Source organism: Hevea brasiliensis, unplaced genomic scaffold (genome assembly GCF_030052815.1).
Source record: "Hevea brasiliensis isolate MT/VB/25A 57/8 unplaced genomic scaffold, ASM3005281v1 Scaf374, whole genome shotgun sequence".
NCBI classification, from domain to species: Eukaryota; Viridiplantae; Streptophyta; class Magnoliopsida; order Malpighiales; family Euphorbiaceae; genus Hevea; species Hevea brasiliensis.
The window spans coordinates 25,982-52,181 of NW_026614889.1; the positions used below are offsets into that span (position 1 = coordinate 25,982).

General features: G+C 35.5%; 2 protein-coding genes across 3 annotated transcripts; both read left to right on the forward strand.

Moving 5' to 3' along the window:
- The first annotated feature begins 102 nt into the window (after window positions 1-102).
- Window positions 103-4,091, forward strand: LOC110671505 (protochlorophyllide-dependent translocon component 52, chloroplastic). Its single transcript, XM_058142200.1, has 7 exons — window positions 103-756; window positions 1,542-1,729; window positions 2,070-2,155; window positions 2,254-2,438; window positions 2,815-3,003; window positions 3,434-3,621; window positions 3,709-4,091. The coding sequence occupies exons 1-7, from the start codon at window positions 163-165 to the stop codon at window positions 3,962-3,964; spliced, it is 1,686 nt and encodes a 561-aa protein (XP_057998183.1). The 5' UTR covers window positions 103-162; the 3' UTR covers window positions 3,965-4,091.
- A 688-nt stretch (window positions 4,092-4,779) lies between these two features.
- LOC110671504 (protochlorophyllide-dependent translocon component 52, chloroplastic) lies at window positions 4,780-8,048 on the forward strand. 2 transcript variants are annotated; one of them, XM_058142198.1, is made up of 7 exons: window positions 4,780-5,403; window positions 5,493-5,680; window positions 6,077-6,166; window positions 6,275-6,482; window positions 6,590-6,793; window positions 6,911-7,095; window positions 7,628-8,048. In XM_058142198.1, exons 1-7 carry the CDS (start codon window positions 4,828-4,830, stop codon window positions 7,881-7,883), a joined length of 1,707 nt encoding a protein of 568 aa, XP_057998181.1. In that variant the 5' UTR covers window positions 4,780-4,827; the 3' UTR covers window positions 7,884-8,048. The 2 variants fall into 2 exon arrangements, with proteins under 2 accessions (XP_057998181.1, XP_057998182.1); XM_058142199.1 differs by having other exon boundaries at window positions 4,781-5,403; window positions 6,593-6,793.
- Window positions 8,049-26,200: the final 18,152 nt, after the last annotated feature.

The following is a 26,200-nucleotide window of genomic DNA, read 5'->3' on the forward strand; positions in this document are numbered from 1 at the left end:
AAAAGTATTTTTAAAATATTGTCCAAGAAATAAAGATATTATAATTAATTTCATATATATATATATATATATATATATATATACACGCACACACATATAGTTTATTTAGAGCCTCAAGTTCAGTGAGTGACTACTTTAGTAGTAAGTTGCATTTCCAGCCTCATGTCCTTTTTACTCTCTTCCTTTCGCCCTATCCCTCTGGCTTCAGCGCTAAAACAGTCAGCCATGGAAACCATTAGAACCTCCTCTATTCCATCATTTCACGTCCCAGCTTCACTCGACAGAACCCAATTCACCAAACCCAAATTCTTGAATTCCCAGTTTAATACATTACCAACTTCATCTTTCTCAAGAATTCATACGAACATATCAAAATTCAAGCTTTTCACCACCACATCATCACCATCCTCTGTTTCAACAGAATCCATTCAACCACCTGAGCCAGAGTTTGAAGCTGCTTCCCATGGAGAGAAGTTTGATTGGTATTCTCAGTGGTATCCAGTTATGCCAGTTTGTGATCTGGACAAGAGGGTGCCACATGCAAAGAAGGTGATGGGCCTTGATGTGGTGGTTTGGTGGGATAGGAATGAGAGTGCCTGGAAGGTATTTGATGATACTTGTCCTCATAGATTGGCCCCATTATCTGAAGGAAGAATTGATCGGTGGGGGAGGTTGCAGTGTGTTTACCATGGTTGGTGCTTCAATGGCTCTGGAGACTGCAAGTTTATCCCCCAAGCACCACCAGATGGTCCTCCTGTAAGAAATCCTTAACTTTAGTCTCCTCCTGTAAGAACTCCTTAACTTTAGTCTCTGTTCATTTTTCTCATGGCCTAAAACTATTTTTTATGTGACTTTTTTTTCCAATAATAGCATCACACACATTTTGCATTTTTGGGTTTCAGTTAATCTTTTTCTTGGTTATATGTTAGACTATCATAGAGGAGATAAATGTTAAAAGGTTTTGTGCATCTATGGTGATTGGTGAAATTCAAGATTCTACTTTTTTCCTAGGTGATCAAATACAGCATTAGTCCATTAAGATTGAAGCATTATAGGTTGCCTTTTGTTGTCCATGTGTCTGTAATTGATTGAACTTTTAAGCATGATCAATTTTACTTTCAATTGAGTAGGCCACCCGCCAAGCTACTGTACTAACTTGAACTGAAAAAAAAAAAAAATTGTTAACCTCGGAGCACAGCACAGGTGCAATTTGGTTAATTTGCTAAAACATTGAAAATGCTAAAAGAAGGCCTACAAAATGAAACTATGATAATCCTACTGGAAATTAACAAATATAGTAATCCATTTAGTAAACTAGTAGATAGTCATTGTCAATTTGTGATGATACAGACAATGCTATTTTGGAATTAAATTGTGTCCCCTAATATTTACATGGATAAAGTAACCATTGAGGAAGATTGTTTAGGGTATAGCTCTTTTCATTTCTTCTTCTTGCAGCATTGGTTTATTATTATTTTATTATACATTCTCAGCACTTGTCAAATATGGATTTTAATTGTCATTTCCATCAAATAATGCAGGTCCACACATTCAAGAAAGCATGTGTAGCAGTTTATCCCAGTACAGTGCATCATGATATTGTGTGGTTTTGGCCTAACACTGATCCTCAATACAAAGATATTATTATGAAGAAAAAACCTCCCTCTATACCAGAATTGGATGATCCATCATTCACAAAGTTAATGGGAAATAGAGATATTCCGTATGGGTAAGTGAAAATATCATCTAAGCTTATGTACATCTAAATTTCTGCTCAAACACATAATCTATTAATCTATGTTTCTTTCTGTCATAGTGAATGTACTTCAGCCTATATGCCATTTATCCCATAGAGTGTGAGGCACATGTAACACTGAAAAAGACTTAGCTTCCACATAATATTTCTTATAGTTGACCTGATTTCTATTTCAAGATGGGAATATTTCTCAACTGGATATTGGCATGAACTTATTCCTTCTCTCTTTGAAAGAAAATTTATGAATACATCTAAGTAAGGTAAATTAAACTAATTTTTGCTGCATTTCTCTAAACTGTATTTGCATTTTCAGGTATGATGTCTTGGTTGAAAATCTTATGGATCCCGCTCATGTCCCCTATGCACATTATGGAATAATGCGAACAAGAAAACCCCAAGGTGGATAACAACTTTTGGATAAGCCTTACTTTAAGTCATTATATTCCTTTCTCTTTATGCGTAGAATTTTTATGACTCAAACTAAAATTCCTTCACAGTGAAGGTTGATAGAGAAGGAGGAAGACCCATTGATTTGAGTGTCCAGAAACTAGACCGAGATGGTTTCACTGGAAAGATGGATTGGGGCAGTAGTAAATTTATAGCACCATGTATATTTTATGCTTATACTGAACCTGTGGCAGATCAAGGTAATGGAACTGTGTCTTCACCTCATACCAAAAAGGTGAGCATTATTTTGATGTGCATCATTATAATAAAAACATGGGATGATAGCATTCCACTTCACTAGAAAAATGACAGAAACATAGAAGTTTTTAATTTCTGAAGTCTAATAACCTGCTAAATCCATAGCAATCAGTAATTTTATGGATGAAAAATACATGTAACAAGAAGTCACTAGAAATTAATTCTTCAGAGAATTTCTCTTGTAAATATTTGTAGCTGAGCAGACTCTGTGATATTATGGATGATGCCTGTCTGTTATGAGATGAGTATATAAATAGGTTGTTACATTAGTCTTGTAAAAGATAACCGGATTTTCCTTATTTTTATTTGCTTTCATGTTCTTATCTTTGTCCATACAAAATTTCTGTGTGCAGCAACTGTCAACGCATCGGAGGATGGCTTTAATTTTTATTTGCATCCCAGTTAGTCCTGGCAATAGCAGATTGATATGGGTCTTTCCAAGAAACTTTGGAGTTTGGATTGATAAAATTGTTCCACGATGGGTGTTTCATGTGGGACAAAACCTGATTCTGGATTCAGATTTGTATCTTCTTCATGTGGAGGTGATTCCAATCTTCTTATGTTAAGAGAAGATAATTTTCTTTTGCATCTTGTGAGTTGATTGACTCTGGAAGCATATATTATTATGAAAAACTCATAGATTCAGTTTATTGAAAAAGTCAAAATATGATGTATTGTTTACGACCTTTCCTTTTCCATCTTTTGGTAAATCCTGGATGAACATATATTTGAATGGTCTTGCAACTTTACAATATGGCATTACCCTGTCTAGTGTGCATTCTCTGTTCAATTATTCATCAGTCCATTGGAATTTTTTAACATATTTATAATGCGAAGATTTTTTGTCCCTTCTGTTTACTTTAAAGTATTTAAGTTTTATTTTGGAAACTGTTAAACTAAGATATTTCAGTTTTGGTATGCCATATTCTTTAGTCTGTAACATATCAAGTGACTTCTGAATTCTAATTGCAGGAGCGTAAGATCATGGATGGTGGCCCTGCCAATTGGCAAAAGGCTTGTTTTGTGCCAACCAAGTCAGATGCCCTTGTGGTCGGTTTCAGAAGATGGTTGAACAAGTATGCTGGTGGTCAAGTTGATTGGAGAGGAAAGTATAGTGGGGCTCTTCCATCAACTCCTCCTAGAGAACAGCTGATGGACAGGTAATGACTTATACAACTAGAGTCAAGTTTTACATATTCATTTGCATGAACTTAATTCTTTTTATAAATTTGGAAATAAATTTTCAGGTACTGGTCCCATGTCGTAAACTGTCACAGCTGCAATTCAGCACATAAGGGTCTTAGTGCTCTTGAGGTCATTCTGCAAGTAATTTCCCTAGTTTCAATTGGTATTGTTGCTGCAGCCAAAGAAAGTGTCATCTCAGCGGCTGCTAGAACTACACTGGTTACAATGGCAGTAGTATGCTTTGCAGCTTCAAGATGGTTGTCTCACTTCATCTACAAAACCTTCCATTACCATGACTATAATCATGCCCTTCGCTGAAATATTTACTTACAACTAGGCATTGAAAGTAGTGTATTAGGCAAATGTTGGTATGACACATCTATGTATATATAGTACAGATTTGAAATCAATTCCAATGGGTGAAATTCTGCAGTTTTAGGCCAAATGACAGCGCAACAATGGAGGCTGCTGCATTGTAGTTTGTACGCAAGCAAAGTTCAAGAATCAATTTTGTTCAACCTTACTGAAAAACATCCTATGTCAAGGAGACAATTTGGTCATAAAGAACATTGTCAAAATGAACCCGTGAGACAGAAAAAAAGAAAGAGGAACATCAAATGCAGGTTTTGTAGATCATAATGGAATATAATAGAATAAATTTCCAATTTATTGTTCTATTGTATTTTAATAAGATAATATCATCTTCCAGGAGGAGAAATAAGTGCATGCTTGGATGCACCAAAATAAAAATTTTAAAAATAATAAAGATAAATCTGCAGTACGCATATCAACGCCTAATTAAATTATAATCGGAATGGAAGGAACTAATATAAAGGTACCAAAATTCTTCACAACTATCACAATTCCAAGCGACAAGTTATCAAATATCCAAATTCTAAACCACTTAAGAGTTAATGCTAGCTAGGACTTGAATCATACAAATGCAAATTCTCATCCCCCTATTTATCATGAAAATTAAAACCCAATGGAAAATTGTTGAAGATCTTTGAAAATTCAGGTTATAGTTAAAAATTAAGAAATTTGAAGGTCAAGAAAAAAAATGCAAATGTTTCAGAAAAAAATAATCTTAAATTAATTGCTCCGTACTGGAGTTCATTTATTCTGTTTTTGACCACAAAAAATGTACAAAACTTACCTACTCGAATAAATGCAGAACTGAAATGCATTTTTCAGTCCTTACTTCCACAAGCAATAAAATGGAAGCTCTTAAAGGTTCCTTGATCCCTTCACTTCAAATCCCATCAACACCAACCACACTCCACAAAACCCAATTCTTGAATTTTCAGTTCTGTCCAATACCCACTTCATTTCTCAAATCAATTCAAAGAAACACATCAAGATCAAAGCTTTTATCAAGATCAAAGCTTTTCGCCACATCATCATCATCTACAGCTTCAACAGAACCCATAGACCCAACAGATCCTCTGCTTGAAACTGATAGCCAAGAAGAGAAATTTGATTGGTTTTCTCAGTGGTATCCAGTTATGCCAGTGCGTGATCTAGACAAGAGAGTGCCACATGCAAAGAAAGTGATAGGTTTTGATGTGGTTGTGTGGTGGGATAGGAATGAGGGTTCATGGAAAGTGTTTGATGATACTTGTCCTCATAGATTGGCACCATTATCTGAAGGAAGGATTGATCAGTGGGGGAGATTGCAATGTGTGTACCATGGTTGGTGTTTCAATGGCTCTGGGGACTGCAAATTTATTCCTCAGGCACCCCCAGATGGCCCTCCGGTATGACACCTTAATTTTTCCCTATTTATTTTTCAGTGCCTTGATTGCTGATTTTTAACCTATCTTCCATGTCATTATCATTTATCCAGGTCCATACATTCAAGAAAGCATGTGTTGCTGCTTATCCATGTACCGTGCAGAATGGCATATTGTGGTTTTGGCCAAACAGCAATCCTGAATACAAAGATATCCTTTCAAAGAAAAAACCCCCATATATTCCAGAACTGGATGATCCATCATACGTCAAACCAATGGCAAATAGAGACTTTCCTTTTGGGTATGCAAGATATGATATGTCACTCCTGATTCTTTCCTAATCAAATTATCATTCTTCTATAACAGAGATTAGGGCTGATTTCTATGTTCCTGTATGCATATACTACTCAAATTGCCTGCACGACATAAGTAATCCTAGGCACATATAATTTAAAGATCCAAGACAGTTGTTTAATTGTATTAGTTTTATAGTTGCCATGGCTATTATCTGCGGAAAGAAGAGGATAGAAGTTGTCTTCTGCAAGTGGCAAATTAATTGCTTCTGTTATCTTTTGCTTAGTATTTCCACAAATGTACTACAAAATCTGACTACTTCAAGGACACATGGAAATCTCTTCTCTATTTCTATCAATCTGCACCCAATTCATTCATATGTAAACTAAATGGTCATTTTCAGGTATGAAATCTTGATTGAAAATCTAATGGACCCTTCTCATGTCCCTTATGCACATTTTAAACTGCTGCCAAATCCACCATCCAAGAACAGATAAGAACTTTTAAATTAATTCTACCTTTTGTTTGGCATTGTATTCCATTTTGGTTTATAGTTATATGCAACATTTTTTTTTATATAATTGACACTATGTTCTTTCACAGTTAAGCTTGATAGAGAAGGAGGAGCACCAATTGATATCAGCATTGAAAAGTTGGACAAAAATGGTTTCCAAGCTACTCGATATGGTGGGAATAGCAGATTTATGGCACCTTGTACATATTATTCTGCTGTTAGTCTCACTTCCGTGAATCCAGGTAATGTATCAGATCAAGGTAATGGATCAGTGTCATCAGCTGGAAACAATATGGTAAGACATTCTTTCAACTCCATTTTTTTCTCATTTTAGATTTTATCATATTCAACTTCAGATTTATTTGTCTGTGTCTTTACTTCCAATCCTGTTGGTTGGTTCAGCAGCCATCATCAAATTCAAATGTGCCACAACAAAGAGGGCTTCTTGTTTTTTACTGTGTTCCAGTTAGTCCTGGTAGAAGCAGATTGATATTAATATTCCCAAGAAATTTTGGAGTTTGGATTGACAAAATCATTCCAAGATGGGTGTTTCATGTGAGACTAAATCTGGTTCTCGATTCAGATTTATATCTTCTTCACATAGAGGTAATAGTATCGCCGTAGTAAAAATATTTGTCTGATGCAAGAGTCAGCAACTCAATGGATGAATTGATGGAATATAAAATTATCTTTTAATCCATTTGGCTAGCTTGTTTTCTGTAGGAACGTAAGATAATGGATGCTGGCTCGTCCAATTGGCAAAAGGCTTGTTTTGTGCCAACAAAGTCAGATGCTCAAGTGGTTGCTTTCAGAAAGTGGTTAAAGAAATACTCAGATGGTCAAATTAACTGGGGAGAAATGTTCAGTGGACTTCCCCCATCTACTCCAAAAGAGCAACTAATGGACAGGTAATTACTGAGCAGACTTAGAGCTTCAACTTTTAACGGTTTTTTGGCTTTTGAATGAGATAACAGCTTCTTTTGCAGTGTCGTAAGGAAGATATTTTTTGCAAAAATTGCCTTCTTAATAGATTCAACAAAAAGATTTTTATGCTTGGAGTCGGTGTCCTAATATCGGAGCATTCTTGTAAAATTTTTCCTTTATAGTCCGTGAGATTAGCTATAGAATGTGGAATAGCTCTTTCCATTTCCCTCACCCCTGAAATCAAGATTTGAGCTTGAGACCTCACACAAGAGGTCCGAACTTTCATACCATTAGGCTGTCCCCATTTGGTGACATTATTGTGTTGAATTGGTGACAATTGCTGGAAAAGAAATGAAACTTGGATCTTTGTACAGACATAGGAAAAGTATGCATCAAGTTGACACTTTATGATCAGAAAAATGAACTTCTATAAAAATGTTTCATTTAAATAGAAAGAACTTGGTTCATGAACAAGTAGATTGAGCGCATTTGAAGTTTTTGCATCTGGTTTTTCAGGTATTGGTCACATGTAGTGAACTGCAGCAGTTGCCGCGTTGCATACAAGGGTCTCAATGCACTTGAGGTTGTTCTGCAGGTCGTGTCCATTGTTTCAATCGGAATTGTTGCTGCAACCAAGCAAACTGGGATGTCTGCAGTTGCTAGAACTACACTTGTCTTGATGGCGGTACTATGCTTTGCAGCTTCAAGATGGCTGGCTCACTTCATTTACAAGAATTTTCATTTTCATGACTACAACCATGCCCTTCTCTGAATCATTGTTTCACAGAGTCCTCAACATTGGGAACACTTGTATTACACCCAGATGGTCAAACAAATTTTCAAAAAATGCTATTTAAAATAATATTTTTTCTAAAATACTATGTAAGTTGGATAAGACCCTGAAGTTTTTTAATAGAATCCAACTGGATTTTGATAATTTAGTAAAGTCAGACCAAATTCCACTGAACCTTATCTGTGAAGCAGGGAAATGGCCACCCTTTCTTGGCACAAAGGTTTTAGAAAGCTGATTAGTTGAGCCCAAAACTGTGGCAGTGAAGCCAATAAAATGCATTTATTTATAAAATGCATTTATTTTGGATGTATGAATGTATTTTATAATTGTATTTTATTGCTCAAATGATTCAATTGAACATCAACTAAAAATTGTGCATTAAGTTGAATAAAATAGAACATGAAGGGCTCAATTGCATATTTAGCAGAAATACAGGGGCCTTTATGCGCATTTAGCAGGAGAAAAATGGAACATCGCCTGATAGACATACGTCGCCGTCTTGCTTTAAGTCTGATGATTTTACAATTAATTTTCGTCGTACTACTTCAGAATGCTTAATCGGCGACTAGATGCTCATTGTCTGTGGGCTTAAAACTTCAATGCCTGCCAGACAAGGTGAGAGACTAATGCCATCGCTGTCACGTTGCATGCCTCGTGCTAAACGTGAAACTAGTTGGTTGATTAATTTAAATTAAAATAATTAAAAATTAATGTTAATCGAATTACGTTAAAGTATGAATTAAGCTGAACTGAATTTAAATATTTATTTTATTTATTAATTTAAATTTATTTTGTTGGGTCTTATGTATTATAAATTTCATAAATTATATATTATATTATATTATATAAAAGTCCATAGAATAAATAAAAGTCCATTATACATTCAAAACTCAATTGATTTTATTTGTAACACTTAAAAATATGAAAATTATCATTTAAAGGAAGAAAACGTTCTGTAACATACGATATCAATCACACACACATATATACAATTATAAAATCGTACCACTCGAATCTATGACTCATTGATTTAAAAATAAAAAATAAAAAATGACACCCATTGTTTTTTTTTTTAATTTATCACGATTTTTTTTTTTTTTAAGAAGCTTAAGCCAATTGATATAATTTGTTTTGTTAATGAGATGATATTTCTATACAATGCTTCTTGTGAAGACGATGTCATATCAATTACCCAACAAAACAAATTAAGCGAAGCATTTTCTTCATGAGTTTGCGTTTTTGCATTTTCTTGGTTTTTGCCTGGTTATAAGGGCAATCTTCCATTCTCTCTTGAAACTGGGTTAGTTTTCTTTTCATATATATATATATATATATATATTAGCTATTGATTAATGTCATGTTTGTTTTGCTAGAAAATATTTTCTTATTCAATTTATGTTTTGATGTACACCTACTTTTTAATATTTTAATGTAATTATTTGATCTAAAGCAATATTAACTATTCATCAATAAAATAATTAAAAAAGTTTAATAAGATAGTGATTGGGAAAAAAAAATTAACTTTTACTTGTTTTTGGAAGTAGTAAAAAATAATAGAATGCAGGGAAAGTAAATTAATTAGAATATATATTTATATCTAATAACTCCGCCTAAGTAGTTTGTACTTAGCCGGTCCCGAGCCCGGATAAAGGATGAGGGTTGCAGTTGGTGACAACCAGCGTAAAAATTTAGTCATACCTTATGATATGGATTCAAATGATATAAATGTTGGGGCGTCCTCTACTTACGATGCGCTATATCGGAGTCAGGGTGTAATGAGAAATATGCAAGGGTATAGGGCGTTCACCGAAAGCGATGCGCCATACCAACGCCCGAGTGTGGTGTTAAGTGAGCAAGGGTTCCCACATCATGGATGGGTGTGGGTAAAGAAGTTAGTCCATAGGACAGATAGTAGAACAGATAATGGAACAGAACACAAGGTAGATAAAGAAAACAATAGAAGATATCATAGAAGGAGATCAATTAGGAAGGAACAGGATAGGAGGAGGATCAGGGTTGGTACTTGGAATGTTGGATCACTTACAGGAAAATTAATGGAGCTTGTGGATACCTTAGAAAGGAGAAGAGTGAATATTGCTTGCATTCAGGAGACTAAATGAGTAGGAGAGAAAAGCAAGAAAGTGAGTAATTCATGGTACAAACTGTGGTTTACCGGAAAGAGAGAAACAAGAACGGAGTAGGCATAATCATAGACAGGACATTGAAAGACGCTGTAATAGCTGTGAAAAGAGTATGAGATAGAATTATACTAGTAAAGCTAGTACTAAAAGGAGAAACAATAAATGTAGTTAGTGCTCATGCCCCACAAATAGGACTAGATAGTGAGAGTAAACAAAGGTTTTGAAAAGATATGGATGATTTAATGTAAAGCATACCGAATGAAGAGAATGTTTTCATTGGTGGAGATTTGAATGGACATGTAGGAAGTGATAGGCAATGTTATGAGAATGTTCATGGAGATTTTGGTTTTGGCAGTCGAAATAAGGAAGGAAAAAGCATCATAGATTTTGCTATGGCATACGACCTAATATTAGCAAATACCTACTTCATAAAAAGAGAGTCGCATTTAGTTACTTTCAAAAGTGAGCAACATAGAAGCCAAATCGACTTCCTCTTAACCAGGAAGACAAATAGAGCTTTATGCAAGGATTACAAGGTCATTCCAGGAGAGGCTTTAACAAGTCAACATTGATTAGTGGTCTTGGATGTCAAGTTTAGGAATAATTCAAGTAAGGTCAGAAGAAATAGTGTAGCTCGAACAAAGTGGTGGGAGTTCAAAGGAGTAAAGCAAGTGAAGTTAAAAAATGAGCTACTCAAGTCCGAAGCATGGAAGCTGGATATGGAGGCCAATGATATGTGGATATAGATGACATCAAATATTAGAGAAGTAGCTAGAAAAGTACTTTGAGAGTCTAAAGAACATGGACCACCCTCAAAAGAGAGATGGTGGTGGAATGAGGAAGTACAAAAGGCAGTGAAGAGAAAAAGGAAATGGTATAAGAAATTACCTAAATGTGACAATAATGAGGCATATGAACAGTACAAGATAGCAAAGAAAGAGGCAAAAAAGGCAGTTAGTCAAGCAAGAGCGCAGGCCTTTGAAAAGTTATATGAGAAACTTGGAACTAAAGAAGGAGAAAAAGATATTTATAGATTAGCAAGGAGGAGAGAAAGGAAATGTCAAGATCTCAATCAAGTTAGGTGCATTAAGGATAAAGAAGAAAAAGTGTTAGTGAAAGATGAGGACATTAAAGAAAGATGGAGAAATTATTTTAATGATCTCTTTAATAATAGTCAAAACGATAATAGCGTGAATATAGACTATAGAACAATAGAAAAGAATATGAATTATACTAGAAGGATTAGATCTTTAGAAGTAAAGGAAGCACTTAAGAGAATGAAAGTTGGTAAAGCCTGTGGACCCAATGGAAATTGAAGTGTGGAAGTGTTTGGGAGATATGGGAGTGGCATGGTTAACTAAATTATTTAATAAGATTCTAAACTCAAAGAAAATATCTGATGAATGGAGGAGGAGTATTTTAGTACCTATTTTTAAAAATAATGGAGACATACAGAGTTGCTCAAACTATAGGGGAATTAAACTCATGAGTCATACTATGAAGTTGTAAGAGAGAGTTGTGGAGCATCGATTAAGTCATGATACTTCTATCTCTCTCAATCAATTTGGCTTCATGCCCGGTCGTTCAACTATGGAAGCGATCTTTCTCATTAGAAGCTTGATGGAGAAATATAGAGATGTGAAGAAAGATCTACACATAGTTTTTATTGATTTGGAGAAGGCTTATAATAGTGTTTCAAGAGATGTCTTATGGAGTGTGTTAGAATAAAAGAGGATATCTATTAAGTACATACAAGTGTTGAAGGATATGTATGAAAGAGCAACTACTATTGTGCGCACAGTGGGAGGGGACATAAGAGATTTTTCGATCTCAATTGGATTACACCAAGGATCAGCTATAAGCCCTTACCTTTTTACATTAGTTTTAGATGAATTGACGAAATATATACAAGAGAGTATTCCTTAGTGCATGATATTTGTGGATGATATTATTCTGATAGATGAGACGCGAGAAAAAGTCAATAGAAAGCTAGAGCTTTGGAGAAGTACTCTAGAGTCAAAGGGCTTTAAGTTAAGTAGAACAAAGACAGAATACATGCATTGCAAGTTCAGTGAAGGTAAAACTGGTGATAGGGAATGAGTTAGTTTGGATAGAGTGGTACTGTCCCAAAGTAATCATTTTAAATATCTCGGCTCAGTCCTTCAAGTAGATGGGGGATGTGAGGAGGATGTTAGTCATAGGATTAAAGCCGGATGGTTGAAGTGGAGACGTGCCACGGGAGTTTTATGTGATCGCAATATTCCCAATAAGTTGAAAGGAAAATTTTACTGTACAGCCATACGACTGGCTATGTCATATGGTAGTGAGTGTTGGGCACTGAAGGAGTTATATGTGTCTAAGATAAGAGTTGCAGAGATGAGAATGTTAAGGTGGATGAGTGGTCATACTAGACTAGATAAAGTCCATAATGAGAGTATTAGAGAAAAGGTAGGAGTGGTGCCAATTGAGGATAAATTGAGAGAAGGGAGATTGAGGTGGTTTGGTTATGTGAAGCGTAGACATACGGAGGCTCCAGTTAGACAAGTAGAGCACATTAGGTTAGATGATAGAAAGAAAAAAAATGGGTAGACCTAAATTGACTTTGAGGAGAGTAGTACAACATGACCTATAAGCATTACACATTTCTGAGGATTTAACTCAAAATCATTTAGAGTGGAGAAATCGAATCCATATAGCCGACTCCAAATTTTTTGGATAAAGACTTAGTTGAGTTGAGTTGAGTTGAGTTATATTTATATCTAATAATTTTTTATTGTATTAAAATATAGCATTAAAAAAATAATTATTGTTTTTGTAGGTGTGTGGGTGTGGATGAGGACAGGCCGCAACTATTTTACTATTTTGTGGAGTCTCAGAGAGGTCCTTCAACTGACCCAATCTTATTTTGGATTAGTGGAGGCCCTGGTTGCTGTAGTCTATGGGCCTTCTTCTATGAGAATGGTGTTTCAGTTTTTATATTAAAAAAATTATATAAAAAAAAGAAAATAAATGGATGGCAAATAAGGCTGGTTATTCGATTCTATTCACAACTATTAAAATTGAATTAATAAAATTATTATATTTTAGAAATCAAATTGATATGAATAAAAAATTGAATCGAATCGAACTGTTCTATTTCGTTTTGATTTGGTTCGAACTAATCAGCTTTTGAGTTTTAATGGGTTTTAAAATTTAGACTTTATTTTCAAGTTATTTGGTATGATTTTGATATTAATTTAAACTTAATAGCTATTAATCAATGAAATTAAATAATTAATATATATAAAATTACATTTAATTTATAAATTGTAACACCCCTAATTTTAAATTTATTATTTTATGAGTAAATATTAATATTTTGTCATGACCCAACCTATAGGCCGGACCAGCACTAGGATCTGGGCCAGCCTAAAGCCCCCGAGGCCCGTAGTAAGCCTAACTATTCCTCAACCCAAATCTAAAGCCCATTTGGACCCAATTTCAAGAATCCAACTGGACAGAGTCCGGCCATAAAATGGACCTTTCAACGGGGAGTTTTTTACTCACCCGACCTGTAAACACAATATATAGTCAATTGGGGAGCTCAGCTCACCCTCCACATACTCAAATGTCACAAAAATAAATGGGAGCTCAGCTCCCTCATCCAGTCCAACATATATGCATATAATAAGTTTACAGGTCCAACATGGTAATTATATTACAGACCCAAATCAAATAAATATTTCTAACACATGCGAAAATTATAGGAGTTAATAGAATTATACAAATATTAATAAACGACCTGCGAAGAAGAAAAGCAGGTTAACCACAACAAATATTCTCCTGTAGCCTGGAAAAATAATGAACAGGAGTGAGTGTTCAACTCAGAGAGTAAAATATTAATTTTAACCATAATCTCTATAGCTATCTAAAGCTAATGCACCCTGTGAAGTGAAATGCAACATCGTCAATATTTTCACATCATAACAGCAAAAAGGTAATTTGAAGCACTCACACACCCGATAATGTCAAACAATATATATATGGGAGCTGATCCCCTGTACAGCCCTCTTAATCCAAACTGTGCCAGCGAAGAACTCAAGCTCGGACTTTCGCTTAAATAACCAAATCGGGGTCACAGCGAAGAACTCAAGCCGTGTCTACCCTGAAGGACCGGGTCCCAGCGAAGATCTCAAGCCGTGTCTAACCGTCCTGTCCATAGCCAACACCACATCACACACACGCCAATGCACGCACACTGCTCCAAATTACCACAACATCATCCATGGCACTTTAACAGTTATGAATACAATATAAAACCTGCCTAGAGTTTAATTACATAGATATATACATATAAGTGATGCATGGGCATGCTTGAACATATAATAATATCGAAATTACAATTAAAATTAATATTTTACTCACAGACTCAACCGAAGTCACTGTGGCGGCTGGGCGGAGGAGGAAGGCTGTCCCGGCTCACCTGACAATTTTATTATAATTATTTAATACAATTGACTCAATACAAACCAAGAAAAGACTAAATATGTCCTAAGTCGTACCGAAAATCCGGCAGAGTCTCCCCTATACCTAGGACCTACCCAACCTGCAAAAAGGCTTAAAACACACTTCCATATCCACAAACCATATATCCACAACTCAATCACATCACACAGCCCCTCCTGGGCCCATCCAAACAGTCATCAATCATAACATGTAAAATTACAGTTTAGTCCTCATAATTTAACCCTCTTGCAAAAACTACCCAAATGAGTTCTAAAAATTCTAAAACTTTGCCCCGCGGTCCTTAGCATCATTACTAAGCTAATGCAAAAGGAATTATGATTTTCTGAGCTACCACGAATATTTTATGAATTTTTAATCCAATTCAAGCACTAGAAAATTACGAAAAAGTGAGGTTCGGGTTTACCTATATCGATTCCGACTCTGGGGACGCGCTCGAGACGTTTGACAGTGGTGGGGTAGCCAAAATTTCGAACTAATTCCAAGACTTTTTCAATAGCTGGTCTGTCTGGCTGGAACTTCACAGACCCGGTCAACCGTCGAATTTTGGCGAATTGAAAGTACCTACACGAAGCCTACAACACGGGGGTTAGTATATAATTTTTACGAAATTTTCTAAGCTCATTTAATGCTCGGAAAAATACTAGGAAGTTTCATGGGACCTACCGAAAAACAGTGTTGAAAAATTTCGAAATTTATATTGCCGCGAAGCTCTCGAAGAGTGGAGTGCTCTGGTACTCTCAGTTTTCTCATGGGGTTCACGGTTTAAGAGAAATCTAGCCCAAAAGTCAAAATGGGCTAAAACTTCAAGAACAAAAATTGGGCAAACCGCTTGATAGATTTTGGTGTTCTTGGTGTCTATGGAAAGTTCTCGAGGTGTAGATAGTGTTTCACATAAGACCCGGCCCAATTAGTGGCTGGATTGGCCAGATTTCGACCGGAAAGCTGAAGCGGCGAGCGCTCACAAGTGGGTCTTCGCTCGCGTTTTTCGGCCGCCTGGAGCGTCGGCCGGCCATGGGAAGGCACTGGGGCGGTGCGCCGGCGAGGTGGGGAAGGCTGGGTGGTAGCGGCGAGGCCTGGGGAGGAGGGAGGAGAGAGAAAACGGGAGAGAGAGGAAGAGGGACGGGACGCATGGGGAAGGGAAGAAGAAGAAAAGAAAAGGTCGGTCCAATTCGATCAGTCCGATCCGGTCCGATTTGATTCGGTCGGTCCGATTTAGAATACAAAATTTTGAATTTTTACTCTGTCTTGGAACCGAAAACGAGGCCCAAAAATTTCGAAAAAATTCTAGAAAACTCAGAAAAATTAGTAGAGTTCAAATATATTTTTAGTTTTGCCACGTAGTCTTTAAATTAATTTTTAAAAATATCAAAGTTTTATATTTTCAGGAAATCAAACCCGATTTCGAAAATCTGAAAAATTTCAAATAATTTCCTAAAATTTAAATAATTTAAAATATTATTATTTACTCATTAAATAATAAATTTAAAATTTGGGGTGTTACATTCTTCTCCCCTTACAAAAAATTCATCCTTGAATTTTTACACAAGGCAGAAAAAAGTACAGAATTGCACATTGAATAGATAAGGGTACTTGCTACGCATGTCCTGCTCTGACTCCCAGGTGCACTCTTTCACTGACTGACTCCTCCACAAAACCTTAACCATAGGGATCTGTTTTGATCTTAGCTGCCTCACTTGGTAGTCCACTATGGCTACAGGTTGCTCCTCAAATGTCAGGTTTTCTTTCAGCTCTACTACATCCAGCTGTAGCACATAAGAAGGATCAGGTATGTATTTCCTAAGCATGGAGATGTGGAATACAGGATGAACATGAGAAAGGTTGGGTGTAACTCTAACCAGTAAGCAACTGCTCCAACACTATCAATAACCTCAAAAGGTCCAATATACCGAGGTGCCAACTTGCCCTTCTTTCCAAATCTCATGACTCCCTTCATCGGAGAAACCTTCAGGAATACATAGTCGCCTACTGCAAACTCCACATCCCTCCGTCTGGGATCTGCATAACTCTGCTGCCTACTGAAAGCTGCTTTCAATCGTTCCCTGATTAAAGGAACTATCTCTGAAATGTACTGTACTAGGTCTACATCATGCACCTTCACTTCTTCCATCTCCGTCCAACACAGAGGAGACCTACACTTTCTGCCATATAGTGCCTCATAGGGTGCCATCCCTATACTGGAATGATAACTGTTGTTGTAGGCAAACTCCACCAAAGGTAGCTGATCATCCCATTGACCTCCAAAATCCAAAACACACATGCAGAGCATGTCTTCCAGTGTTTGGATTGTCCTTTCAGACTGTCCATCTGTCTGAGGGTGGAAAGCTATACTAAAGTTCAACTGTGTGCCAAGTGCCTCCTGCAACTTTCTCCAAAACTAAGAAGTGAATTGGGGCCCTCTGTCAGATATTATGAAAGCCGGAACTCCATGCAATCTGACTATTTCTCGAATATAGAGCCGGGCGTACTGTGCCACAGAATATGTAGTTTTCACAGGCAAGAAATGAGCTAATTTAGTTAGGCGGTCTATAATTACCCATATTGAATCAGATCCTCGCGTGGTACGAGGCAACCCAGTCACAAAATCCATAGTAATCATTTCTCACTTCCATTCTGGGATAGAGAGCTCTTGCAGCTTCCCTGATGGCTTCTGGTGTTCAAACTTCACCTTCTGACAAGTCAAGCACTTGGACACGAAGTCTGCTATATCTCTCTTCATGCCATTCCACCAATAGCTATCTTTCACATCATGGTACATCTTGGTGGAGCCTGGGTGGACATTGTACAGTGTATAGTGTGGCTCTCGCATGATTTCATTTCTGAGATTGTCCATATCGGGCACACATATCCTGGAACCTTGCATAAGGGCGCCATCACTGGCAAATCCAAACTCACCACCTTCATCCTGCTGTACTCTTTCTATGATCTTCATTAATTGCTGGTTTCTGTGCTGGGAAACTCTAACTCTGTCTCGCAAGTCTGGTCTCACTGAAAAATGAGCCAACAAAACCCCCTCATCTGAAAGATCTAAGATCAGACCTTGATCCATTAACTCATGTACTTCCTGAATCAACGGTCTCTTCTCCGCTGATATATGCGCCAAGCTGCCAGAAGACTTTCTGCTCAAAGCATCTACTACTACATTGGCCTTTCCAGGGTGGTACTGGATGGTATAATCATAGTCCTTCAGAAGCTCCATCCATCTCCTCTGTCTCAAGTTTAAATCCCTCTGTTGGAAGATGTACTTCAAACTCTTGTGATCGGTGTATATCTCGCACACTTCACCATACAGGTAGTGTCTCCAAATCTTTATTGCAAATACGACAGCCGCCATTTCCAAATCATGGGTGGGGTAGTTTTGCTCATGCCTCTTTAGCTGCCTTAAAGCATAAGTCACTACTTTTCCATTCTGCATCAGGCGCCAACCCTGGAGGCATCACAGTACACTGCATGTCCTTCACCACTCATCGGTAGTGTCAACACAAGGGCGGTGGTTAGACACTCCTTAAGCTTCTGGAAACTCTCCTCACAATCATCTATCCAAATGAATGGAACATTCTTCTGAGTCAACTTAGTTAGGGGAGCTGCTATCCTAGAAAAATCCTGCACAAAACGCCTATAGTAGCCAGCTAGGCCCAGAAAACTTCGCACCTCAATGACTGTTGTAGGCCTAAGCTAATCAGTTACAACCTCAATTTTCTTGGGATCCACTTGAATTCCTTCACTAGAAACCACGTTTCCCAAGAATGAGATGCTTTCTAGCCAAAATTCACATTTTGAAAATTTCGCATATAGCTGGTGCTCCCTCAAAGTCTGCAACACCATCCTCAAATGCCACACGTGTTCTTCCTCGGTCCGAGAGTATACCGAAATGTTATCTATGAATACGATGACAAAACGGTCCAGGAATGGCCTGAACACCCTGTTCATCAAGTCCATAAAGGCTGCTGGTGCATTAGTGAGTTCAAAAGACATCACCAAGAACTCATAATGACCGTATCTTGTCCTGAATGCTGTCTTGGACACATCCTCAATCCTGATTCTCAACTGATGGTAGCCTGATCATAGGTCTATCTTAGAAAAGAATCTAGCTCCTTGGAGTTGATCAAACAGGTCATCGATCCGAGGAAGTGGATACTTGTTCTTTACAGTCACCCTGTTCAGCTGTCTATAGTCAATGCACAACCTCAATGACCCATCTTTCTTTCTCACAAATAGAACAGGAGCACCCCAGTGTGAAGTGCTCGGACGTATGAAACCCTTGTCCAAAAGCTCCTATAGTTGCTCCTTTAGCTCTTTCAATTCTGCTGGTGCCATCTTGTAAGGTGGCATTGATATGGGGTTTGTACCCGGAACAACATCAATGCAGAACTCTATTTCCTTTCCTGGTGGCAACCCTGGAAGCTCCTCAGGGAAGACATCCATGAATTCTCTAACAATAGGAGCTTTTTTCATGTTGACACATTCTACAGATGTATCTCTCACCAATGCCAAATACCCTTGACATCCACGCCTTAATATTTTTCTAGCACTAATTGCTGACACCAAATTATATGGAGCTATGCTCCTGTCACCATCAAAGCTAAACTCTTCCACACCAGATGTGTGGAAATACACCTTTTTGTTCCTGCAGTCTAAAGTGGCATAATAAGTTGCCAACCAATCCATCAGTGAAATTGTTTAATCCGAAGTTGTTATGTCTCAATCGACGAAGATAAGCCAGTTCCGTTGGCAGAGAGCCATGGAAACTATTGTTGGCGAGACTTAGCTCAGAGAGGAAAGACAGGTTCGCTCTGTGTGGAGGGATAGTGCCTGTAACGCAGGACCCATGAAAGAAAGGTTCAGAGCTATGACTCTGTTATTGGTGAGGCAACAAGAGACACCAATCTAGCTACATATAGAGGTATTGGTGGACCAGTTGGTAGCCAAATAATTAATTTTGAGCGTTGAGAGTGATATGTTGTTTCAGAGTAAGAAGAACATGTTGATCTACGCTGAGGTCGAGTGTTGCTGCAGAAGCTAAGCAACACGAGAAGATTGAAAGTGATAAAGCTATAATAATGCCATAGAGAAAACAAGTTCTTATTTTTGCCATTAATTTATGCATGAGGTTGGTGAGAAAATGAAAGATTCTTGTGGTTTAATTCAAGGGAAAATAAAATTTACAGTGCTTGAAAGAATAAATAAAGGTTTCATCAAAAGTGATCAAAAGAGACTGAGTGCATGTGGACAAATAAATAGATTAAAGGTTGCATATTCTTAAAGGTTTTGTGGGACCATCCGTGCAGCAAAATTGAAACTATAGTTGATAAATAGAAATAATACATCAGGAAGCATATATATATGAACAATAACATTATGAAATTTAATTTTATATAATATAAGGTATTGGTAAACCAACAAGTTGAAATGGAAAGAAGAAAACAAAGTTCTTGTGATTAATTTAGAAGCTAAGATTGATGAAATATTCATAGAAAAATTGCAAATGTTTTGAGGGAAATAAATTAAAGAGAGATATTATTAAGTGAAGAAGTGAATGCTACTTCTGCAACAGGAGACCGAAGGGTGCAAACTATATATGGAAAAACTTTTATTAAGGCTTGTTCGGTAATATTAATTATTATAATAATTGTTAACTGTTAGCTATTAAATATTAGTGGTTAGTTATTTAAATAGTAATTTAAAATAAAAGTGTTCGGTAAAAAAACTGGTGTATTAACTGTTAGATATAAAAGCAGTAATATCATCTTATTGCTTTTAGTCAAAATACTCACTCAATAATTAGGTGGGATAACTTTTGATGAAATACTTTCTTAACCTCTAAACGCTATTATAAATGTTTTACCACCAAATAATATAAATAAAAGAAGAAGTGTTTTGATACTAAATATCCAATCAAGTATAGTTTTTGAATCGTCAAAATCAAAACTAAAAAAATGCGGCTTAATAGTGGTACTAAACTAATATTGAGGACTCTGAAATTATAATTTTGATCTCCTATTAGAATTAAATAATAAAAAATAATTTTAAAAAAATTTGAATCAAAGCTGAATGTATCAATTCAGTTATATCTTTTGCTTGATATTTTTTTTCATTTTTAATTGGAGATCTAGTTTTTCAATTTGATTACTATATTTTATCTAGTAAATTTAAAAAAAAATGAAAAATAATATAATAATATTAAAATTATTTTTATAAGATTACTTTTTTTTATCACTACAACAAATTTAGGCTTTAAGAGCATGCCTTATATGCTGTTAAAAATTTAAATCATATTATTAATAAGAATTATCAGCAAGTATACAGTGATGTCTATAACTCCATAACCTAAAGTTTTTAACACTTTTATACTAATTTATAGTGCTATTATAAATAATATTGTATATATTATTTATTACTTTATATGCTATATTGATGTCAAAATACGTTACTTGATATTATTTATCATTTTAACATCATTTATAAAATGATGTTTCAAAAGTATTGTTAAAACCTATATTTGTTGTAGTGTATTATTGCACTCATCTCATTAAGCATTTTAGGGTAATTTTGCATCCATTTTGCTTATAATTAAGTACTTTTTATGTTTTTAGCTTATTTCTTAATTTTAGTTAATTTATATTTAACTTTTTGTAAATTTGATGTTTTTAATAGGTTTTGTGGTAACTTTAAGGTCAATGATGCATTAGGAGATGGTATGAAGAAAATTGGAACCTTTAAGTATGGAGAAGAGTTGAAGAATTATGCTTTAGAAATTAAGTTTGCCAAGATTTGCTTAAGATATTGCTTGAGATGTTGTTTATGGTATGTCACATTGCTTAACCTATGACACAGGGCAAGTCGCAATTAAAGCGCAGCTTAATTCTAGCATCTTTAGAGTTTTGAACATAAAACCTATTGAGATTGCATGAGAAGTTGCTTAAGATCCTGCTTAGGGTATATCAAGGTGCTTAAGATGTGGCTCTGGTAAAGCTGGAAGTCTAGCATAAGCGAAAAAATTATTGCTACACAAAACTAGCCTAGATTTGTTTAAGATGTTGCTTACCCTGTGCAAACAGGCAATCCAGAACCTGGAATTTGCTTAAGATGTTGCTTAGGGTAAGCAACTTCATCAGCAAGCAACTCAAAGCGTGAAAAACTCTGCTGATCTAAAAATTTTCACACCTCATCTCTTATCCATTCATTGATCCTTATCCATTTTTAGACCTATTTTAGGGTAATTTTGGGACCATATAAAAGCATTTTTTTTTCTAGTTTTTGCCCTAATAAGTAAGAAGTAAGAAGAGGAGAAAAATCACAAAAATAGAAAAGGAGGAGAAACTTTAATCCTGGATAAAGGAGCTACTGCCACCACTTTTCAAAACTCCAAAATTTCGAGATTTTGAGTTCTTCTACCTTAGTTTTTCTATTTCTACTCCCTTATCATGTTTTTCTTTACTTTTTCATCATTTGCTCTTGTAAATATCAACAAAAGTGAGTAGAATTTTTAGATTTCAGAGTTGGAAATCATGTTTTAGATTAATTTGTGGATTTGGACAGGTTTATTCTAAATTTTATATAAATATGAGTTTTAATTCTTATCCTTGTGCGCCTATTTTACTTGCCTAATATTGGTACCCATTAGGTATTGTCTTAATATTTGATTAAAAAATCGAAAGGTGAAAATCATTGATAGATAATAAAGAATTAGAACTTAAAATCACTTAGATTTAGAAATAAACTAAGAATTTAAGAGGATTCATTGATTGGTTACAAAACTTAATGGGTTTTAATTGAATCAAATATTGTACGAAAGTAGGTTTGGTTTTTTTAAAATACACTTTGATTTGTTTGAAAAAGATATCAAAGGACTTTAGAATCAATCACCTTCAAACTCTATTTTCTCTTAAAATTAGATTAACCAAGACCAACCCCAATTAATTTATCCATAAACCCTAACTCTGAAATCATTTTTACTATTAATTAGTCTTTGATATTATTATCTATTTTTAATTTTGTTTAATTGCATTTGGATTAAGAATTTATTTGCTTTGCTCTTTACTTATGTTGTTTAGATTAACCAATTTTACTAAGTTTATTTACATTTATAATTTACTTCCATTATCATTAGCCCAAAATGCAAATCTTCATGGGAATGATACTTGACTTATCAGTTTATTAGTTGATATGGCTTATATACTTGTGGATACCCTACATCATGTATATAAAATCTCATAAGACTTTTTTTTTTTTTTAAGCTTCAAAAGAATCTCAAAATGCATCTAATTTTTTTTTTTTTTATTTACAGTGGAATGGATAGGCATTATTTTTTTTAGTTATAAGTTGAAGAGAAAACATTTTAGGGCGTAGGAGCCCAGTAGCTTCGGTAAGTGGAAAATTCTGTATATATTCAGGAATTCCAACTTGGAGTCTGCTTTCCACTGGTCGTTATTTTTTTTTAACATTTATTTCATTAGATGAAATGAAGGATTCCAAGGTCAAGTCCATAAAAGTTTACTGTAAAATTTCTTCCAAGCTCAAGCCCTAAAAGATAAAAATCCTAGGGACACATCTGGACCACCTGAGCCCATTTTATTAATAGCCCATCACTCTTCATCACCATCTACTTTCACCGGCCACTATGAGGACACTGCTGGTCAATATCAACAAGCAAAGGACAATAACAACATTACCATCACAGGCACTCTTAAGCACCCACTCAGACTAAGATCTCCCTGACTCAACGCTAAAGATCCAAATAAAAACAAAGAAGAAATTGCAGCAAAAGAACACTAGAAAACCGGGACTTGGACCCTTGTCGGACGAATCCGAAACAAGACTTGGCAAACAAGCCATTCATATTTGCCCTGTAAGACGAGTGACTCATCTCTGAACCACTCCTCCAACTGCCTGCCGATCTGCTTCTTGAAACTTCTACACAACCTGTAGGAGAAGCTTACTACAACATGCAAATAGCCCCACTAAAACTCTTAAAAAACCAAGTAAAATTCTCATCTATGTAGAGGGGAACTACAAATCCATTTATGGAGACTAAAAGAGAACTAAGAAACTAAAGGGAAAAAAAAAACCTAAAGACGAAGAAGGAAGAGGTTCGGCGGCCAGCCAGGTAAATCCCCCTGGGACTGATATTAGAGTAGGAACTTTTTAGAAAGAGGAGAGTATTCTGAGTTAGAGAGAAATTGTTAATGAAATAAAATTTGACATTGCTTCCCACTAGTCCATGTCCCATTGAAAGAAGAGGACAAATAGAAAATAAATCATCATCCGACTAGTCTTTTTTATTTTTTTTATAATTAAGTTTTCACTTAAATTTGAGATCCCACGTATCGTCATAAAATTAATTATAATTTTTGTATAATTAAAAATATTAAAATTAACCTACAATAAAATTGTAAAATTTTTTAGGTTTCATTCAAAAAGATTTTTTTTTTTCAAAGTTTATAATTATAATTAATTTTAAAAATTATTTATTTTGCAATATGTGATCAAAGTTGGTCTTAATCGACTAACACGTCAACTGACTAACAGAAAGAAGTCAACTGACTGAGAGAAAGAAATCAACAATAAAAATCATACCACATTAATGGATTTAAACCTAATTTTAATGGTGGGCTAAAAAATCCAAGAACCTTTCAAATTAGGTTAAAATTATTAAATTTAAAATAATTAACTAAAATTGTGAAAAGCTGAAAATATTTAAATTTTTTGACAATTAAGCTAATTTTTATTAAAATTTTATAAATATAAACTATGTTTTTTTTAATTTGTTAAAAACAATGTAATTAGTTGAAGCTTAGAAAAAAAAAAAAAACTCACTCTATCAAATTGGGTGACAAACATTGATTTGTTTGTAACATTTCACATTGAAGTTTCTAGTTCACAATAAATAATTTTATTGTTTTAGTTTGATTGTGAATCTTTATTAAGAATAGTACTGAATTCATACTGAACTGAAGAATATATATATATATATATATATATATATATATATATATATATATATATATATATATATATATATATATAGGCTAAATACATAATTAGACATATATACTATTCAATTTTTATCTATCACACACTTGAACTATCATCTAAACCTAATATACTTAAACTTAGAAAAATTGTTATAACTAAACACAAAAACAATGAAAGAATTGTGAGCAACACGCGCTTGACATGTCAATTGCCTGCCAAATGGTGAAAATTTAATGGTCCTTCTAATTATGATATTGGTCATAGCTGGATCTTGATTATTCCAAGCAATCTCATCGTTCCCGCTCCATGCATGCACGAACTTTGTCCTCCAAGTTTATCGCCTCTCTCTCCCTCTCTCATCTTTTCACCAGTTGGCACTATTCTTGATCCCTTGGGCATAGTTGGCGTGTGCTGGTCCTGTAGGTGGCCTCATTATTGATAAAGCAGTAGTTTGTGTGGTTGTTGAACAAAATAGGGAAAGGGGTTGGAAAATGGGAAAATGGGTTTAAGGGGCCCTCAAATCCATAGTCAATCAAGCTATTCACTTGCCCCAACGTAGGCCTTTTGTAGAGAATAATGGATGTGGATCAAAAGAGCTTTTGTTCCATGGTTCAAGCACAATCGGGCACGCACAGCACCAGTCCGCTATTGTGACTATGGATGCCATGGTCTCTTGCTCGAACTGGCCTGATGACTATAACACAGTCACCTCCAAAAGTATAGACTGGGTAAACAATCAAGGAAGGGTGTTGATGAAGCATCCAAGGATGGGTTATTTGTATCATACCTTTCCCTGGTGGCAGTAATTCTTCACCGACTATTAGTACTTTCTATATCAATGTGGGTTATGAAGTCAAGGAGGCATTAAGAGTGCAAACGGAGGTTCAAAGTAAATTATATCTGCAAGTTGAGGCAAAGAAGCATTTGCAAATTTTCCAGGATGCAGAGTAAAGATATTTAGCGTTCTTGAGGATGAATGGCAAATTGACCAACAATAGAAGCACTTCCCATATTTTTTTGATAGAATATATGAATTAATTATAATGGAAGCTCCAAATACAGATCACTCAATATAACTATTAATATGTCTTCTTTGGTATTACAAAAACAAAGCAACAAAGGTAAGGCAATCTTATATAAGAAGAAATATGCAATAAGATTATTCATATAATTTTGCATTTTACCTCATTCAACTTACCTCAGTAATGCCTTAAAATGATTTCTTAACATTCTGAAGAACATCAAAACCAGAATAAGCAGAACTATCAAGAATTGTAGTTTCCAAGTTGCAGCAAAATTCAGTTGATGCTCCAGTTTCGACATAGGCAATGAACCTTGGAGACATAAATGCAGCAACTATATGAATTTGGTTGCATCTAGTTTATTCTGGGATTCATGATATAGCCCAACATAAAATAAGCATAGAAATATTCATTATCTGGGCCATTAGAAAATGCAGTGAAAAGCCTTTCTGGATCATCACCATCTTTAAACATCTCATACGCTTCCCGCATGACAGGTCGTGGATCTCTGCCAACCTCAAGAAATCGCTTCCTTGCCTCATCAACTCCACACAACTGAGCTTCACAAAGAAAGCACCATATTAACCCCTTTGTCATTTGGATTTTGTGCCACATCTAATCGAAACTGTTCTGC

Excerpts from the sequence above, each read along its gene's own strand:
- LOC110671505 (XM_058142200.1), top strand. The coding sequence starts at position 163 with ATGTCCTTTTTACTCTCTTCCTTTCGCCCTATCCCTCTGGCTTCAGCG. Across the intron at positions 2,439-2,814 it reads CTTCACCTCATACCAAAAAG|CAACTGTCAACGCATCGGAG; the intron begins GTGAGCATTATT and ends TTCTGTGTGCAG. Across the intron at positions 3,622-3,708 it reads AGAGAACAGCTGATGGACAG|GTACTGGTCCCATGTCGTAA; the intron begins GTAATGACTTAT and ends ATAAATTTTCAG.
- LOC110671504 (XM_058142198.1), top strand. The coding sequence starts at position 4,828 with ATGCATTTTTCAGTCCTTACTTCCACAAGCAATAAAATGGAAGCTCTT. Across the intron at positions 6,794-6,910 it reads TATATCTTCTTCACATAGAG|GAACGTAAGATAATGGATGC; the intron begins GTAATAGTATCG and ends TGTTTTCTGTAG. Across the intron at positions 7,096-7,627 it reads AAAGAGCAACTAATGGACAG|GTATTGGTCACATGTAGTGA; the intron begins GTAATTACTGAG and ends CTGGTTTTTCAG.